Source organism: Terrapene carolina, unplaced genomic scaffold, assembly GCF_002925995.2.
Source record: "Terrapene carolina triunguis isolate 2854851 unplaced genomic scaffold, T_m_triunguis-2.0 Scaffold18, whole genome shotgun sequence".
NCBI lineage: Eukaryota > Metazoa > Chordata > Testudines > Emydidae > Terrapene > Terrapene triunguis.
In genome coordinates, this window is record NW_020664369.1 from 4,892,144 (window position 1) to 4,910,204 (window position 18,061).

An 18,061-nucleotide genomic window follows, 5' to 3' on the forward strand; every position below is an offset into this window, starting at 1 on the left:
TGCGGAGGAGCTAGCAGGGAATACAGCCATTCCTCCTGCCACGCCGAGCCCTGGGCCGGAGGAGAGGGGACCCTAGGCGCTGTCACACGACACGGGCCTCTTTCGCCAGGGTTAAACCTGCTGCCTTTCCGGGCCAGTCCCGCCTCCCAGGCCAGCCCTGTGGCGGGGGATAGACCCTGCAGCGGACGGACGGGTTCCAGGAGCTGGAGGCGCTGCTGGCTGGGGTCCCGCGGCCGGGCCGGGCGCCAGTGGGGACCGCGAGCTCCCGCAGCCCCTCGGAGGCTCGTTCCGTTGCCGGGGAGGGGCAAGAGCGGGCTGAGCGCCTCCTCGCTCCCAGTCCTCCCGCGCTAGGGGGCGCGAGGGAGGATCCTCACCGAAGGGGCGTTCGCCTCGCTCCCTAGCTAGCAACCAACGAGCGGCGGCGACGGGTGCCGACCGCGTCAGCTTCCCTTCGTCACGTGGGGCTGGCGGTTACTGGAACAAGGGGAGTGACGTCACTCCTCCCCCATTGGTCCCATCAGCCTCTGCGCGCGCCGCGGGACTGCAGGCGGGTTTGTTGCTCAGCTCCCACAGTCCCCTGGTGGCGGAGCGGGCAGCATCATGGCGGCGGCCCTAGACCCGGCCCGTCCGCGGTGAGTCTCCCCCTTACCCCGCTTCGCGGCCCCGGCCGGAGCCGCCGCGGCCACCTCTAACCGCGCGCTGCTGTGTTGTTCTCTCCAGGTTCCCGGACAGTGACGTCGAGCAGGACCCCGGGGCGGCGGCGCAGGTGAGAGGCCGGGCGCGGTGATGGGCGGGAGAGCGAGCGACAGGGGCCCGCGGGGCGGGGTAGCGGCCTGGGCATCTCCCTCGGTGCGTTAGCAGGGCCCAGCCCGTGTCCTCAGCCGGAGGAGCCGCCTGTCGGATTGTCCCGAGCTGGGGCCTCGGCCGGTCGCTCGGACACGTGTGTCTGCAGGTGTGGGCATGCCTGGTGCAGCTCAGGCTTGTCTACACTACTGCTCGGGGTCGATCTAAGAGATGCAACAGCAGCTATGTGAATAGCGTAGCTGAAGTCGACGTACGTAGATCTACTTACTGCGGTAAGTCGACTGTTGACGCTCTCCCGTCGACTCCGCTTGCGCTTCTCGTTCTGGAGGAGTTGACGGGAGAGTGCTCAGCGATAAATCGACCCCTGCTGGATTGATTGCTGCCCACCAGTCCAGCGGGTAGTGTAGACAAGCCCTCAGTAGTTAAGGTTACATGGAGTTTCTCTAAACGCACGTTAACATTGGCGTAAGGTTAGCTTTTGTTTCAGCTCCTGTGGGAGCACCCCTGAACACTTTAGGAGCTAACAAACTGAGCCTCAAAGCCTCTGCAAGTGTAACGCTGACAGACCTCGGTCATCAGCGGGCAGGATCGAACCTGGGATTTCTGAAGCTTAGTGCATGAGCTAACTGGCTGTTAGCTAAGGCTGTAGAGCAGACTCATTTTATCTCTCTCTCTAAGGGTATGTCTACACTACCGCGGTAGTTCGACGGCTGGCAATCGAACTTCCGGGTTCGATTTATCGCGTCTGGTCTGGACGCGATAATTCGAACCAGGAAGTGCTCGCCGTCGACTGCGGTACTCCACCTCAGCGAGAGGAGTACCGCGGAGTCGACGGGGGAGCCTGCCTGCCGCGTGTGGACCGCGGTAAATTCGAACTAAGGTATGTCGACTTCAGCTACGTTATTCACGTAGCTGAAGTTGCGTACCTTAGATCGAATTGGGGTGTTAGTGTAGACCAGGCCTAAGTGTTCTCATTGCCACTAGATGGGACACAACACCACACCCAGAAGGTGTGTGGGTTACACAAGGTAGAAAAGTGTCATAGAGCTGGGGAAATGGAGGCACAGAGTGCTGAAGTGACTCTCCAGCAGCCTGGCTGAGTTGGTGTTAGGGTTGGAATAAGAAGCCAGATTTTTTTTACTGCATTTTCTCTCTACTACTAGACCATAATGTCTCTCCATAGGACTGTTCGTTATTATGGAGGCTGCCTCAAGTAGCTATTTTCAGCATTAGCATTTTTATAAAGTGATAACTATGTATGCTAGGTGCATTACAGGCAACGATAAAAACAGGATCCCAACTCTGAGTAAATTACAGTTTAAATGACATACAGATGAAGCATCTTTTGCAAGGAAAGATGCAGAGTGACTGAGCAGTGAAGTTTTATGCATGACTTTAATAGTTTTTGTTTCCTCTTAGTCTACACCATAACGGTTTCTTTTAAAGGAGATACTTGGGTTAGGTTATCTTGGAAGAAATGATTTTTGAAGAGAGGGTAGAACCATATCAGGTAGCAAAGGAATAGATTTCAGGTATAGTACTCTTGGGGGAATTCTGTGCCACTGCGCAATGCAGAATTTTGCAGAAATTAATGGTTTTTGCGCAGAATTTCCTTTCCCCCACAGAAATGGGCTGCAGTGCTGCTTGCCACCACTAGGGCCACTGGACCCATCAGAGCCTAGCTTGTGATAGAAGACACTGCCCTGGGGTAGGCGGGGAGGGGCTAGAAAGTTCCTGGTAGCTGCAGGAGAGGTTGGCGCACAGGAAACTCCACACGAGCCCGGGACCCAGCATTAGGCTGTTTCTCCCTCTGGATCCCTGGATTTCTGAGGGGTAGGGGGTTGGGTGTCGGGGCTGGCGGGGGGGCACGGCTGGGCTCTGGGAGGGGAAGGGTGTGTGTGTCTGGGCTAGGGAGCCCCTGTGGGCTCTGGGGTGGAGGGGTTGTGGGTGCTTGGCCCCCGGCTGGGCTTTGGCGGGGAGGGGGCAGAGAAAAAGGAACTGAGCTGTCATAGGGGTGTCTTTAACTCTCTACTCCTGGGGGAATTTTTGTGTCTGTATTGTTACAGACATACTTGCTGAAGGTATTTTGAAATAAATTACCAAACTACATAATCATGCCAGTTTCAAGTAGTCTTATTTTAACAAATAAAATTTGCAGAATTTTAAAATATTGTGTGCAGAATTTTTATTTTTTTGCACAGAATTCCCCCAGGAGTAGTATAGGGAGCAAAAGAGAGGATAAAAAACAAGTACTTAGGATACTAATATGAAATTGTACAATAATTTGAGGGCGAGGATGAAGGTTTTCAAGTGGGTGTCGAGGTAAGGAAATATGACTGAAGGATTTGGGGAGGGGCTAGGTGTGATTGGAATTGTGGGCCAAGATAAATGATGCTCTTGCAATCATTTCAATGATAGGGACAAGTTTGGAGGTTTGGGGCCCATGCAGAGATCTTAATAGTAAGAATGGAGTGGAAAAGATGAATTTTGGAGATGGTTTCCATTTTATTTTAAAAGATGATGCATGGAAATATCACAAAATAACCACAGACACATCTGCAGCCTTTTCTGTGTGTGAGCCCAAGCTTTAAGTGTTTGTTACAGGTGAGTGTAATTATTAAGACTCATTTTGTTTAAAAGAAATGATGAGTAGAATCTGATCTGATATTACACAGATGCTTTAGGTCAGGTTTCATTAATGTAGGACTAGAAGAGGCTATCTTACCTAAGCAGGTCCTTGTTAAAAGCCACTGCATTTCTTTTCTAGCTACACTGTTGTATCAAGACTGCGTATTTGAAGTGGTGCTCTTAAATAATCTGCAGTGGACTACTTAAATTAAAGCAAGAGCATACTTCAATGCCAAGATTTTAAAAAATGGGCTTAGAATAGGAACCTAACTTTAGGAACCTGGTTCTTAAAACCTTGGCCTAAAGTTATATGGAAGAGATACATGGGTTTCTTTATTCTGAGGTTGTTGTTATAGTTATTTCCTTTCCTGTTCTCCTAAATTGTGGAATTAGATGAGAATTCTTGTGGTGCACAGCCTATATTTTTTCCTTAAAATTTACCAAATGCTTTGCAAATATAAGTTGTGAAGATTTGGTACAGCACCAAATCTGTTCGAGCTAAAATTATAACTGTTAGTGAAACAATATGCAAGTGTCCTTCATTTTAACTCTGGCAGCTAATCATGTATTTCCTTGGTTGTCACCTGGCTGCCTTTTTTAAGCTAAGTGCATGTATAGCAAAAGGGGCCATATTATCTGAATACCTATCTCTAAAGCATTTGAAAACAAATAGCTATCTTTGTTCCGAGCCTCCTGGAGAAAAGACTTAATTAGTTCATTTCTTTATATTTATGCAGATGGTTTGTCATTTGTGAGGAATATATTTAAGAGAGAGCCATGTCAATTAAATAAATTTTGCATTTAGTTTTGAAAATCTTGTGGTCGCTCTTGTGGGTGTGAGCTCTGTAGAGCACATCTTTTTTCTTTCTGTGAAAGACCTACAGTGCTCGCAAGCCTCCTACTTCTGATATATACTTTCACTATTATGGTGGAATGTAGCTGCTATGGGAAGTCATGTACGTGGAGGGAGAGGCAATTTCTCAAGTGTCTAGAGCCATTCCCATGGAGGGCTTTGAGAGTCAGGACAGATGCACTGAATTGTAATTTCTGTTGGCTCTTCGTTGAGTACAGGGAACGAAGCACCAGGGTGATCTGTTCAGAATCATGTAGCTAACCAATCTGGCTGTTGCATTTTGTACTAGCTGGAGTTTTTTCAGTGTATGCCTTCATTCTATTCTATGTAGGAAGGGCAGGAGGATGTCCCTTATTGTTATAAATGCTTCCATGACAGCTACTTTTGAATATACTGAATTAGGAGTGCATTCGTGTAAGCAGGTCAAATTCTGCTTTTTTGTCTAACATGTTTGGTCTGCCCTTCTTTCTCCTAGCTCTCTTTGTTGAGGTATACCAGAGTTCATTGCCACATGTGCTGCCCTGTGTGCATGTCCTCTGGACACACTATTCCCTACTGAGGCACTATTACGGTGGGGCTGTTGTCCTGCATCAAAGTGCACTGGCCAGAAGAGTTAGCTTGGTTCTGGAAGGTAGTGCACACCTTTCTTTCCCAGGGTTCTTTAGAATTCATTCATTCATTCATTTAAATGCAGGTAGTCCATAGCAGAACCCACAACATAACCAGCAAAGAGCTAGTGTCTTCTATGCATGGTACTGGATTCCATCATCGGATCCGTAGTTGGGCTGCTGGCTGTTTTAATCCTGCAAGAGGAGCCTTGATCCACCTTCCGTTTATCAAATTTCTGCTTTTTATTACAGGAGAAACATGAGCAATTAGGCCCTCTCTCGCTGAAACTTCTAATACTTCATTTGTAGTTTTCTTTCACCCTCTTGTTCCTTCAGTTATGTGGCTGGTCTAAACCTTAAATTGTAAGCTCTTTTGCACAAGGGCTGCATCTTCCTGTGTGTTTGTCAGCACCTAGGATGACGAGGTACTGATCCTAATTGTGTTCTTTGAGCACTGTAACAATACAAATACAGAAAAAAACGTAGTTTCTGTTGGAGTGTATAGCATCTGTTGTACTATTCTGCCATCATTCTTTATTTTCACTTGGGAGAAATCTGGGTAATCAATTTAAAAATGCAAGTTTATAACTCTACTCACCTATGCAGCAACTGTTCCAGAGTTAAATATCCATCTCTAAGCATTAGTTGAAAACAATTGTCTGCCTCAAATTGTGATCTCTCTGTAGTTGCACTTCAAGTGGGTCTCTGGGGGGAAAAAATAGAAATTGAAGGGATGGATGGTGGCTGACCCAGAGCAGGGTGATGGGGATGTGTGTGAGATGTAGTGCAGAGGTCAGGCACAGAATGGCTGAGTAGTGCAAGCACTGTGCATTTCTAGTGCAGTAGTGGCCCTGGCCTCAAAGGGGAGAGGGGTGGCATTACGGTCGGGCTGTTGTCCTGCATCAAAGTGCACTGGCCAGAAGAGTTAGCTTGGTTCTGGAAGGTAGTGCATACCTTTCTTTCCCAGGGTGGCAGAGCTGCTGTACTCCTTGGAAGCCCAGGAAGAATTCTTGTTAGCCAGGATGCATTTTAGCTGGGGGCTCCTACTGCATCTGATCTTGGTACAGTCTCTATAGACCACTAACTGAACAGTTGTTAAGTACAGGTTTTAATATGGCATCACGTAATAACATAAGAATGACCATGCTGGGCCACACTAATGGTCCATCTAGCCCAGTGTCCTGTCTTCTGACAGTGGCAAGTGTCAGATGCTTTAGAGGGCATGAACAGAACGGGGCTAATACTGAGTGATCCATTCCCTGTTGTCTGCTTATAGCAATCAGAGGTTTAGGGACACCCGGATCATGGGGTTGTGTTCCTGACCACCTTGGGTGATAGCCATTGATGGACCTGTCTTCCATCTGCTTATCTAATGCTTTTTGAACCCAGGTATAGTTTTAGCTTTCACAACATCTCCTGGCAACAAGTTCCACAGGTTGTCTGTGTGTTGTGTGAAGAAGTATTTCATAGAACCATAGAATATCAGGGTTAGAAGGGACTTCAGGAGGTCATCTAGTCCAATCCCCTGCTCAAAGCAGGACCAGTCCCCAACTAAATAATCCCAGCCAGAGCTTTGTCAAGCCTGACCTTAAAAACCTCTAAGGAAGGAGATTCTACTACCTCCTTACGTGACCCATTCCAGTGCTTCACCACCCTCCTAGTGAAAGGTTTTCCTAATATCCAACCTAAACCTCCCCCACTGCAACTTGAGACCTTGTTCCGTCATCTGCTACCACTGAGAACAGTCTAGATCCATCCTCTTTGGAACCCCCTTTCAGGTAGTTGAAAGCAGCTATCAAATCCCCCTCATTCTTCTCTTCTGCAGACTAAACAATCCCAGTTCCCTCAGCCTCTCCTCATAAGTCATGTGCTCCAGCCCCCTAATCATTTTTGTTGCCCTCTGCTGGACTCTTTCCAATTTTTCCACATCCTTGTTGTGTGGGGCCCTTATGTTTAGTGTAAACCTGCTGCCTGTTAATGTTCGATAGTGCCTCTGGTCATTTAGGAGCTGGCTTTTTAAACCCTTCTTGTCCCTGGGTTAGCCCTGCCCTATAGTCCAGAGATCTCACAAAGGGTTATGGATCAAAGGAAAGCAGGCTGGAATCTCATTAGTAAGATTTCAGCCTACCCAAAACAGACCACGCTGTAATTTTCAAGCAAGCAAGCACACAAACTAACTTACCTCAAGGATCTCATGATCTCTCCTCCTTCACCTGGAGATTTCCCTTGCAAAACTCCTGTTTACTGCTCCTGTTTGCTAGTTCATGCTTTGCACCAGTGGGAAGGAAATACTTGCACCAGTGTAATTGCTACTAAAGATACCATATTGACAGGATTCCTACTCTTCAAAGAGTGTTTTAATGGGTACAGGCAGTTGGTCTTGCTATGATACTGGCCTTTCTGTTCCTCAAGACTGAAGAACTTTGAGGGCTTTGAAAGCTTCTGCCTATTTATGTGCTAAGTAGCTGAGATGTGAGAGCAGGAATCCACCGAAGTAATTCAGGGAGTAGAATTACTGAGAGTAACTATCCCTTATTTTAATAGCTTCAGAAAACAGTACAAGATGTACCTTCTTTAGCCAAACATCTACCTGGTAAAGTGTAAACCAGAGGAATCTATTTCCAAGTGCATGTGTAGTATGGGGAGCAATTATTGCTGCTCATTTTGGGGAGTTATAAATTGGTCTTTGCTGCACACACATCATGGAAATGGGTGTACTATAACTTATTCAAAACGTGTTTGCTCTTTCTTTTTCACAAAAGTCATTTGAATAAACATACACGGTTCAGTCAGTCATATTTTGGACTTTGTTAGCAGTTAGCTCAAAGGTAAAGGCTTTGGGGATCAAAACTGAGGAATAGCCAGGCATTCCCGTGAGCTCAGGATATTTAGTTCCAGTGTAATTTCACTTAAAGCAAAATAGTGCTAATTGGTGGTGGTTGATTTTTTTTCCAGCAACACATTTCACTGTGGGCTACACACTAGGTTCTATTGTTGGAGGGATTTACAGAAACTGTCATGTTAAATTTTTGTATTTGGATTTGCAGAAGCTGACAATGGCCTTGGAACAGAAGCCAGATGATGCAGAATATTACTGTCAAAGAGCTTATGCTCATATTCTTCTACAGAATTACTGGGGTAACATCTCTTAAACTATACTGGGTATCCCTTTAAGACCACATTATGACATTCCTTACAGAAAGATGTCTTAAATCAAGCAAAGCATAGTGATAGTCTTAGACATTTTTAACTTTTAATCAAAGCAGCCCACATTTGCCACTAATATAGCTCTTCTGATATCTGATCACTTCTGGTCTCTCATGGAAGCTTTGCAGTCCTAACTTTCCATTTAATGTGTTGAGTACACTAATGAAAGAATAACCCATTGTTTCAATTTATTGCTTAGTTACTTTGGTTACTGGATTTAGGCTTCAGACATGCCTTAAACTTTCTCCTTATTTTATTAAAAGTGATGTAACACTTTAAATATGTACTGTTTTGAGAAAAGTTTCACTTTCTAAATGGTTCCTTCTGTGTCTGATCCAGTTCTTAAAAAAAAAATAAAAATAAATAAACCTTAAATTTTGAATAGAATTGGCCTTGGAATGCACAGCTTAAACCCAAACAGTCTGACTGACTGAAGGTCACAGTCTGTCGCACTTAGCGGGCAGAGCAGCAGAATGGATAGACTAGCTGTATGCTACTGGGAAATACTGTCAAAAAATTAAAAATTCGGAGCCAAAAAAATTAAAATTCTGCACACAACATTTTAAAATTCTGCAAATTTTATTTGTCAAAATAACCCTATATATAATCACTCCAGTTTCAATTATTTTGGTAAATACCTGTCAGCAAGTATGTCTGTAACAATACAGACACACACACACAATTTTCCCCAGGAGTAGAGAGTTAAAGAAACCCTTATGACAACCAGCAGTTGCTTCTCTACCCCCCCTTTCCCCTCCCCCAAGCCCCACACTCACTTCCCATTTCCCCCCAGAGCCCAGCCATGGGTCCCCCTCCCGACCCAGACACTTACCCCTGACCCCCAGAGGCCAGCTGCGTGGCCCCCTTCTAGCCTGGACCCTCAGACTCTACGCCCTCCACAGCCCAGGGATCCAGAGGGAGAAACAGCTGGTGCCATCGCCTCCTTCCTTCAGGGCATGCTGAGCACTGCAGCTGCCAGGAACCCTCCAGTTTCCTTTCCTTCCCCCTGGCCTTGTCGTCTGTTTGTGAGCTGGGCTCTGCCGGGTCCGGTGGCCCCTAGTGGCGGCCAGTATCTCTGCAGCCCATTTCTGTAGGAAAAAGGAAATTCTGTGTGCCCAACATTAATTTATCAAAATTCTGCATTGCACAGTGGCGCAGAATTCCCCCATGAGTAGCTATAGCAGATTTGAGTGGTGAAAATATTGTAAGATAATTGCTGTACTTCAATAGCATGACTTTCTGCATAAATTAAGTAAACTAATACTTCACACTCTTCATTTAAGATGTAAAAACGGAGCTCAGGAATCTAACTGTAGCATTAACCTCAAACTACTTGTTCACTTAGGCAGCGCTTTTAGTATGTGAATTACTTTGTGTTAAAATTATAAAATTCAGAATGTTAGCTTTGTCTCCTGATTCAAGTCAAATGCAACATTAGGGCAAATTAAGTTACTGTATTTCTGTTTCTAGAACAGAGTAATATACTCTACATTAAAAAAACATGTGACTGCTTATTTGTAGGCTCTGTACCATACTTCTGAAGGTGTGAGATTATGGCTAAATGTTGAGTTGGGACTGAATTGTCACTTTGCTTTTAGATCTTTGGTTTAAGATACGTAACTGGAATAATGCAATTCTTAAGAGACAAATGCAAAACTGACTTTCTACAGATGCTGTTGCAGATGCAAAGAAGTCCCTAGAACTCAATCCCAATAATGCCACAGCTTTTCTCAGAAAAGGGTATGTAACCATTTAAGAAGCCACAAGCAGCAAGTTTCCATTTTCCATTTTTTTGAAATATATTGTATTCTAGCACTACTACAGTTTGCATCAGATTGGGGTCTCAATTGCCCTTTTATAGAAGGTGGACTAAATAAATTAATGTGGTGAGGGTCAATCTCAAGGAGGAGTGGTTGGGGGGGAAGCATTCATAGCTTTAATCATTTGGATCTTTATAAGAGGGCTGTTGGACAATGGCATTTAAAACTTGGTACCACTTTTAATCTAAGATTTTGGTGATTCACTTTGAAATACCTGTAATAGAGCTCTTGTATTAGTAGACAATGTGCCAAATTCCCACGTTTCTACCTTTGCCATGTTATTCTGTTCTTAGCATCCCAGTTAATTGTAACTTATAAATTATAGTTATGGCAAATTTGTAGCTTTTGTTTATTAACAGCAAATTTAATAGATCATGTACTACTTTTCCACCCAGATACGGTGTAAAGTAAAATATTCTATGCTCAGCAGAAGTGTGAATTTGATTGGAAACCTAACTACCGTTCCCTTGTTTTTTTCTGTGTGTATGTCAGGATAAGTGAATACCATATCAAAAACTATGCTTCTGCTCTAGAGTCTTTCAAAGAAGGACAGAAATTGGACAGTAAGTATTGAAACTACACTTCTTTTTGCACACTAATTAGTAAATATTTAAAAGCTTCTATAAGGCTCAGATTAAATTGAACACGATTTTCAGAAGTGACTAGTGATTTAGGTGCCACAACTTTTGGATACCCAGCTAGATCATGTGAAATGGACCTAACTTTTGGGAAGCACAGAGCACCCCCTCACCTGAAAATCAAGCCCTTTTAAGGCATCTAGAATTGGCCAGAAAATATCAGTAGTCACTTCTGAAAATGTAAGCCCATGTGTTTCAGTTCCCTATGGGTTAAATGGGGATATTTCTCTGCTTCAGACATACGTTGCGGATAAATTCAGGTGTTTGAGGTGATCTGGTACTATGGTGATGAGCATCATGGAAAAGCCTACAAATAGACTGAATTCCTCTTATACAATGTTAAGTTGTAAACCAGGGATCGGCAACCTTTGGCCTGCGGCCCGCCAGGGTAAGCACCCTGTCGGGCCGGGCCGGTTTGTTTACCTGCCGCGTCCGCAGGTTCGGCTGATCGCGGCTCCCACTGGCTGCGGTCCGCCGCTCCAGGCCCATGGGGGCGGTGGGAAGCGGCAGCCAGCACTCCCAGTCTCTATTCAAGCCCAAGTTAATGGTATCTAGTTTGCAAATTAATACCAGTTCAGCAGTTTCTCCTTGGAGTCTGTTTTTGAAGCTTTTCTGTTGCAAAATTGCCACCTTTAAGTCTGTTACTGAGTGACCAGAGAGGTTGAAGTGTTCTCCTACTGGTTTTTGAATGTTATGATTCCTGATGTTAGATTTGTGTCCATTTATTCTTTTGCATAGAGACTGGGAGTGGCTGGGTCATTACACAAATTGAATCTATTTCCCCATGTTAAGTATCCTCACACCTTCTTGTCAACTGTCTGAAATGGGCCATCTTGTTTATCACTACAAAAGTTTTTTTTTCTCCTGCTGATAATAGCTCATCTTAATTAATTAGCCTCTTAGAGTTGGTATGGCAACTTCCACCTTTTCATGTTCTCTGTATATGTGTGTGTGTGTGTGTGTGTGTGTGTATGTGTATGTGTATGTATATGTATATATATATATACACACACACACACACACAATCTTCTTACTATATGTTCCATTCTATGCATCTGATGAAGTGGGCTGTAGCCCGCGAAAGCTTATGCTCAAATAAATGTGTTAGTCTCTAAGGTGCCACAAGTACTCCTGTTCTTTTTGCGGATACAGACTAACACGGCTGCTACTCTGACTCCTAGTAGAGAGACATCTTATACCAACAAAACCCAGTTCCCTGAATAAGATAAGCTATGTCTATGCTAGGGCTTTTTGCTGGTATAATTGTCAATTAGAGTTGTGATTTTGTTTTTTTACACTCCTACATGACCTAGCTATGGTGGCAAAACTGTTAAGTGAAGACCAGGCCCAGTAATCCACAACTGCACCCCAAACCCTATTTGCTAATCACCAATGACTTCACCCAGTAACTTGAGGCTTCTAGAAAATTCTTTCCCTATCTTATTGTTACTTAATAGACAACTAGATTCTTGATTTCTCTTCCCTCTTAACTTTCTAATACAACTAGAAACCCCCCAAAAACACATTAAGTTGGGGGTCATCTGTAAACTTTTTTTCACAATTTTGGATTGGCCTCAAATAGACTGTTTCTGTACATGTTCAAGTGGGATGCATGTGGATGAGTATTTGAGGGGATCATTCTAAGAACAGAGGAGAGATGTTTACCATCTTTGGGAACAATTAAATGGAAGTGGTGAAGAAGCCTGAAAGCTGAATACTAGATTTGGGTCAGTTCAAACTTAATTTGACTTGCTAACTGAACTACTAATCAGTTCTAAGTGTATTAAATCTAGCCCAACAAAGCTGGGGAGTTAATTATGTAATTAAACACTAATATCAAACATAGTATAATTGGTTTGAAGGAGTCCTGACACTTAATACTGTATCTAGTATTCTATATTTAAGAATCAAAACAAACCAGTTCCATTGTTGCAAGTTTGCCTTTTATGCATCGTCATGACAAGTAATAGTACCCATGTTTAGAGCAGTAGATTTGAGATACTGAAATGTTGTGTATTCAATCTCTTCTAGATGTGGATACTTCTTTTACTATTTGGATTAAAAGATGCGAAGAAACACTAAACAGTAAGAGTGGCTTCATTTATTTTGCACTTGTTTTGATATTTGCCCTGCTTTTAAACATTTTTTCAAAATCTGGAATCTTTATAGCACTTGCTTTTGTTTACAATAAACTACTAGATGCTCCAATTGTTTCTGTGAGGATCAGTGTCCCAAGACTGTTTTTACTTAAATTTTATAAATGTTTCTTTAGATTTTTGAAGGAAAAAATCCATGCCAGAATCAGTCATGCAAATGGGAAAAGTACCTATTTCAAGTTCAGACTTTGATAACAAAAATCCAGATATTTCAGAAACTTTCATAGTTGTAATGCAAATCTTGTGTTGGTAAATGCTGCCAATGAACATAATCTTAAATAAATCCAATTTATATTAGGAGCCACTCAGTTTTGACTCCATATGCTGCCCTTGTGTAGAAGTACGTGGAGACCAACTTAATGTAAGAGCTCTGTAGTGATGTTGGAGCATGTCTTTCACTCTGTACCCCAGAATAGAAGCTTGCAAGATTGATAGGTGCGAGGCTGGAAAAAACCAATGGAGAGTTAGAGATTTGGGCCTCCAGTTCTCTGAAGTCTGTTTCCTTCATCAAAAGAACCATTCTCATCTATCTAGTTGTGACACCATGATAAAGCAGCAATAGCCATGCTCCTACTAGTTGCTGGCACCAGCTGTGATCTGGAGTAGTAATGTAGTGTTCAATGAGAGAGCACTGTCTGAAGCAGTGGTCGCCTTTGTACTAATTCTTCGTGTGGGTTGGCCAGTCTGACAGAGAGCATGCAACTTAGTGCAGCTTTTCCCACACTTTGGCACAACCTACTTTTCCTAAGTTGCCTAGGGGCTTCATAGATGTGTCGGCTGTGGATACAAAGGAGTAGCTCATAAGGCTACTTTCTCCTCCACTGTGACTTTATCTGCAGACTTATTCCCTTCACAGTGTGTACTGGGAAAGAAAGATCAGTGGGGGCAGTATGAGTTGATATTAATTTAACAAACGGCAGAGGAACATAACTTTTTTTTGTCAGTCTGGTACTTATCCTTTATATCTAGGGCCCTACCAAATTCACAGTACATTTTGGTCATTTTCATGGTCATAGGATTTTAAAAATCGTAAATTTCATGATTTCAGCTATTTAAATCTGAAATTTCACGGTGTTGTAATTGTAGGGGTCCTGATCCGAAAAGGAGTTGTGGGGTGGTCGCAAGGTTATTTTAGGTGGGAATGTGGTACTGCTACTCTTACTTCTGCACTGTTGCTGGCGCTGCCTTCAGAGCTGGGCAGCTGCTGGCTGGGAGCCCAGCTCTGAAGGCAGAGCCGCCGCCAGCAGCAGGGCAGAAGGAGGGCATGGTATGGTATGGTATTGCCATCCTTACTTCTGCGCTGCTGCTGGTGGGGCGGTGCCTTCAAAGCTGGGCACATGGCCAATAGCTGCTGTTCTCTGGCCGCCCAGCTCTGAAGTCAGCGCAGAAGTAAAGGTAGCAATATTGCAATTTCCCTAAAATAACCCTGTGGATCCCCTCCTGCAACTCGTTTTGGGTCAGGACCCCCAATTTGAGAAATGCTGGTCTCCTCCTTGAAATCCCTATAGCATAGGGTAAAAGCACACAAAAGACCAGATTTCATGGGGGGGGGATGGACCAGATTTCATGGTTTGTGATGCGTTTTTCATAAGCATGAATTTGGTAGGGCCCTATTTATATCATATAAAGATGGCCTCAAGATTTTTTTTCCAGTGGCTTCTCTTTTGCTGAAGAAATAACAAGAATATCAAGTCTTGGCTGTCTTGATTTTGCTGGAGGAACACTTTGAAGGACTATGGTTGGAGTGTTTTTTCCATTTCCGAAGGGGAGAGGATGTCATGTCATATGCCACACCAAGCTTTTCTTCCAAGTGTTGAGCTTGTTCTTGTCCCTGTTTACTCAATTAGCCTAAACACCTTCCTCCCCCTCAGCTGTTCATGTTTTAGTCATCTTGTGATGTCATTTTACTGATTCTCCAGAGGATTTTCTAGCAAAAATAGAATTCAGAACATGGTATTATTAATGTTAGTAAAGCAGAGTTTTTTAAAAAAAATATTTGAAGCACCCTCGTGCATTATAAAGAAGCAAAAAGCAGTGTTTTTTTTTTGTTTTTTTTTTTTTTTCTTTTTTCTTTTTTAAAGTGGGCCCAACCTTAAATTTCTCTAAATTAAAATTTTTTGCTTTTTTTTTTTTTAAAGATTTCTATGGAAAAAATTCTCATAGTATGGTATTGCACAGTTAAGGTTGCCCAAATAACCTTAACTCTTCTTTAGTTAAATGTCATCACTCTCTTCTGTGAAACTAGAGTCCTTATCAGAATTATCTTACAAACTTGAGCATGAATGTCCAGTGTATGGATAACAAGGTACAAACTACTGTAGAAGATCTTAAACCAAAGCTTTAGGTGCTGATTTGTCAAAGCCTTCATATCATAACAGAAGTCTGTTACATCTTCATTTGTTAGGAACTATTGATCAGAAGGTGCGATCATTCTGTTAATCAGAACATACTTTTGTGTTGCAGTTGTCCTTTCGCATGACTTTTGAAATTAAATCCCTAGATACAAATAGTGTTATGATACAAATACAGAATCTCTCTGAATAGTTGAAGAAAGTTGAAAGAAGCAAATCTGCCTTGTACATTAAACATGTTGCTCGTCTGAAAAATGCAACTTGTTTTTGTCCCTACAGCAGGATCACAGACTGAAATGGTAAGGCTTTTTTTTTAACATACTTGCTCCTTACTCTTAATTGTGGCACTAAACAAGAGAATGCTTTGAGACTTTACTTAGTTGCTTCATATTAACAGGCTCTAAAACTAACTTAAATCTTCCTACTACATAGCATTTTTTGTGGGGGGTTAACTTTAGACTAAAGTCCTGCTCTTTGTTGATGTCAGGCTTATGGAGACTCTTACAAAGGATTAAACAAGTACACAGTTCTAGCAGTTATATCAACGTGCATAAGTTTTATAATAAAGCAAATCTATTTTTTCCTTTGCACAATTGATGATTAATCTTGCAAAATTAATCAATTCCACTTATGCATTCTAATTGCTTTTAATTGTAATTTATTAAGTGCCTTAAAAGTGCTTTAACTGTTACTTAAGCAGATTTTTATTCTGTTGACGCTCTAGTTCATTTTTCAGTTGCCTGTTTCTACTATGTGCCATGGTAAAACTTTTGAACTTGTGTCTCTAGAAATAGTATCAAAGTCTGAGATGGCGCTGGAAACTTATTTTGGTCCTTGAGACTGTTGCTCTCAAACTACCCCCAACTTATGCATATTGAAAATAGGTACTATGTGGAAAGTCTGACAGGAGTAGTGTTATACACAAGGACAATGGCCTTGTGGTTCAAAGCAAAAGATTGGAAGTCAAGAACTCTGGGTTACATTCCCAGCTCTACTGTAGATTTCCTTTGTGATTTAGCCATTTAACCATTGTGTCTTTTGTTAGCTGCAAAATGGGTGTAATACTTGCTGCCTGAGAAGGTGGCTGAATTGAGAATTTGAATGACTATTTATAAAGCACTTAGATTTCAGAACATTCCAGTCACTTGTGACTTCAGAGCGTTACAGTTGTTTATTTTTCTCCCATCTAAAGATTTCAAGCTCTTTTGTGCTGGTCCTACATAAATGGTTATGGGACTAATCAGGAGATTTGTTTTCAAAATGTTTGTTTAACTTAGTTAATGCACTGTGCATCAAGAGGAGAAAAAGGCAATTTAGTTAATGTACAATGTGTGTATATATTGCGTTATGAAGGTTTCTTTGAAAAGTACATCATGATACAGTGAACTATACTAATTTAACTTTTAAATGTCTTTCAAATGTCATGTGCTGCAATCAGACTACAGAACAGCAAACTCAGCCATCAAAAATCAAGTAAGTCTTTTTTAGCTTTATTACACTTTACATAATTTAACAATCATTTTATATAGCATATGTATTTGTAGCAAGCTGTTATTCCAAATTGTAAATTTAGTCTGTTCTATAATGCACAAGTTAAAACTAAATTCTGTACACTGGATCAGATATGTTTGCTGATTGTGTTTATGGTTTGGATTTGTGTAAATACCGAATCTTCTCTGAAGCGGTAAGGAGCCATAATGTATCATAAACTTCAAACTGTTTAACCTGGTGGTATAAAAGATATATTATTAGTTTATTTAGATATGCTTAGTGTGCATGTCCACTGAGTATAAGCTTCAGAATCTTCAGAAGCCCAGATGCAATGACTTTGTTTAGTATGTCAACACTAAACTCCCCAACTCGTCCTCTCAGAAAATGTATTGGTAGATCGGCTTTTCAGTATGTCCTAAAAAGTCCATGTACACAGGCTATTGTCAGGCCAAGAACTCTCCACTGAAGATGCTCAGCTCACAGAACATATCTAGGGATTTGGGATTAGGTATCCCAACTGATGTTCAACTGGGGCAAAATATACTGCCTCTGAGTTGTATCTACCTTAGGTATTGCTTAGGCATCAGAGCAGAGAGATTCCTATATATGATTCATACAGTATAAATTGATGAAAAAGTGAACTCTGTAGTAATAGTTGACAGATACTTGTTCCCTAATATTAAGTATAGGGTGAAACTGGTAAGCTTAGCTACCACTGTGGTAATTGATGACTGACTGCTACATTTTGCTTGTAATAAAATGGCTTTGGGTCATTCTCTTTGCATTTTAAGGTTTAAGCCAGACCTCATGACCATAGGCTATGGGTATCATAGGCTGGGGAGAGGCTGTGCCTCCCCAAACAGCTTGACATGGCCCTACCCCCAGGCCGCCTCCTGCAGTTTCCGGCACTCTTCCATGGCCCAGGCTGGCTCTGTCTGGGGCTGGGGAGAGCCGGCCTGTTGCCGACTCGGGGCAGCACCGCCTGGGACTGGGGGCGCTGGCAGGGGCGGCTCCAGGCACCAGCGCAGCAAGCGCGTGCCTGGGGCGGGAAGCGGCCTGCTGGTCGCTGTGAGGGCGGCAGGCATGCTGCCGAATCCGCGTGACCAGTGGGCTGCCCGCAGGCGCGCCGCCGAAAGCCGTCTGACTGCCGTGCTTGGGGCGGCAAAAAACATAGAGCCGCCCCTGGGACAGTGCTGCCTGGCACTCCGGGGTTGGGGGCCGTGATGGGGGTGCTCTGGGCTCCTGCAGGGGAGGGGCTGGGGGCTAGCCTCCCACAGCGGCCTGTTCACCAGCTGCCCATGCTCATGACTTACTGTCTCAAAAATGACTTCAGTTCTGAAGAGGCTAAATAGGAAGTTTAATGGTGAAAAAACACAGAGCACTAGAAGTCTAAGAACTGCAGTCTTAGAGGGATGCTGTCCATTTGTCTAAGCCCCCAAAATTTTACCTTAGGGTACATCTACACTACAGGGGGGAGTCGATTTAAGATACGCAAATTCAGCTAC

The 18,061-nt window shown here is 43.1% G+C and overlaps 1 protein-coding gene across 1 annotated transcript in view; it reads left to right on the forward strand.

Moving 5' to 3' along the window:
- The first annotated feature begins 511 nt into the window (after positions 1–511).
- LOC112103176 (protein SGT1 homolog) overlaps positions 512–18,061 on the forward strand; it is a 45,261-nt gene continuing 27,711 nt past the window's right edge. Inside the window, exons 1-8 of the mRNA XM_026654997.2 lie at positions 512–632; positions 721–766; positions 7,941–8,031; positions 9,771–9,840; positions 10,413–10,483; positions 12,590–12,643; positions 15,345–15,364; positions 16,504–16,538. Of these exons, the coding sequence (XP_026510782.1) occupies positions 601–632; positions 721–766; positions 7,941–8,031; positions 9,771–9,840; positions 10,413–10,483; positions 12,590–12,643; positions 15,345–15,364; positions 16,504–16,538 (419 nt within the window). The 5' untranslated portion in view covers positions 512–600. The remainder of the gene's footprint in view (positions 633–720; positions 767–7,940; positions 8,032–9,770; positions 9,841–10,412; positions 10,484–12,589; positions 12,644–15,344; positions 15,365–16,503; positions 16,539–18,061) is intronic.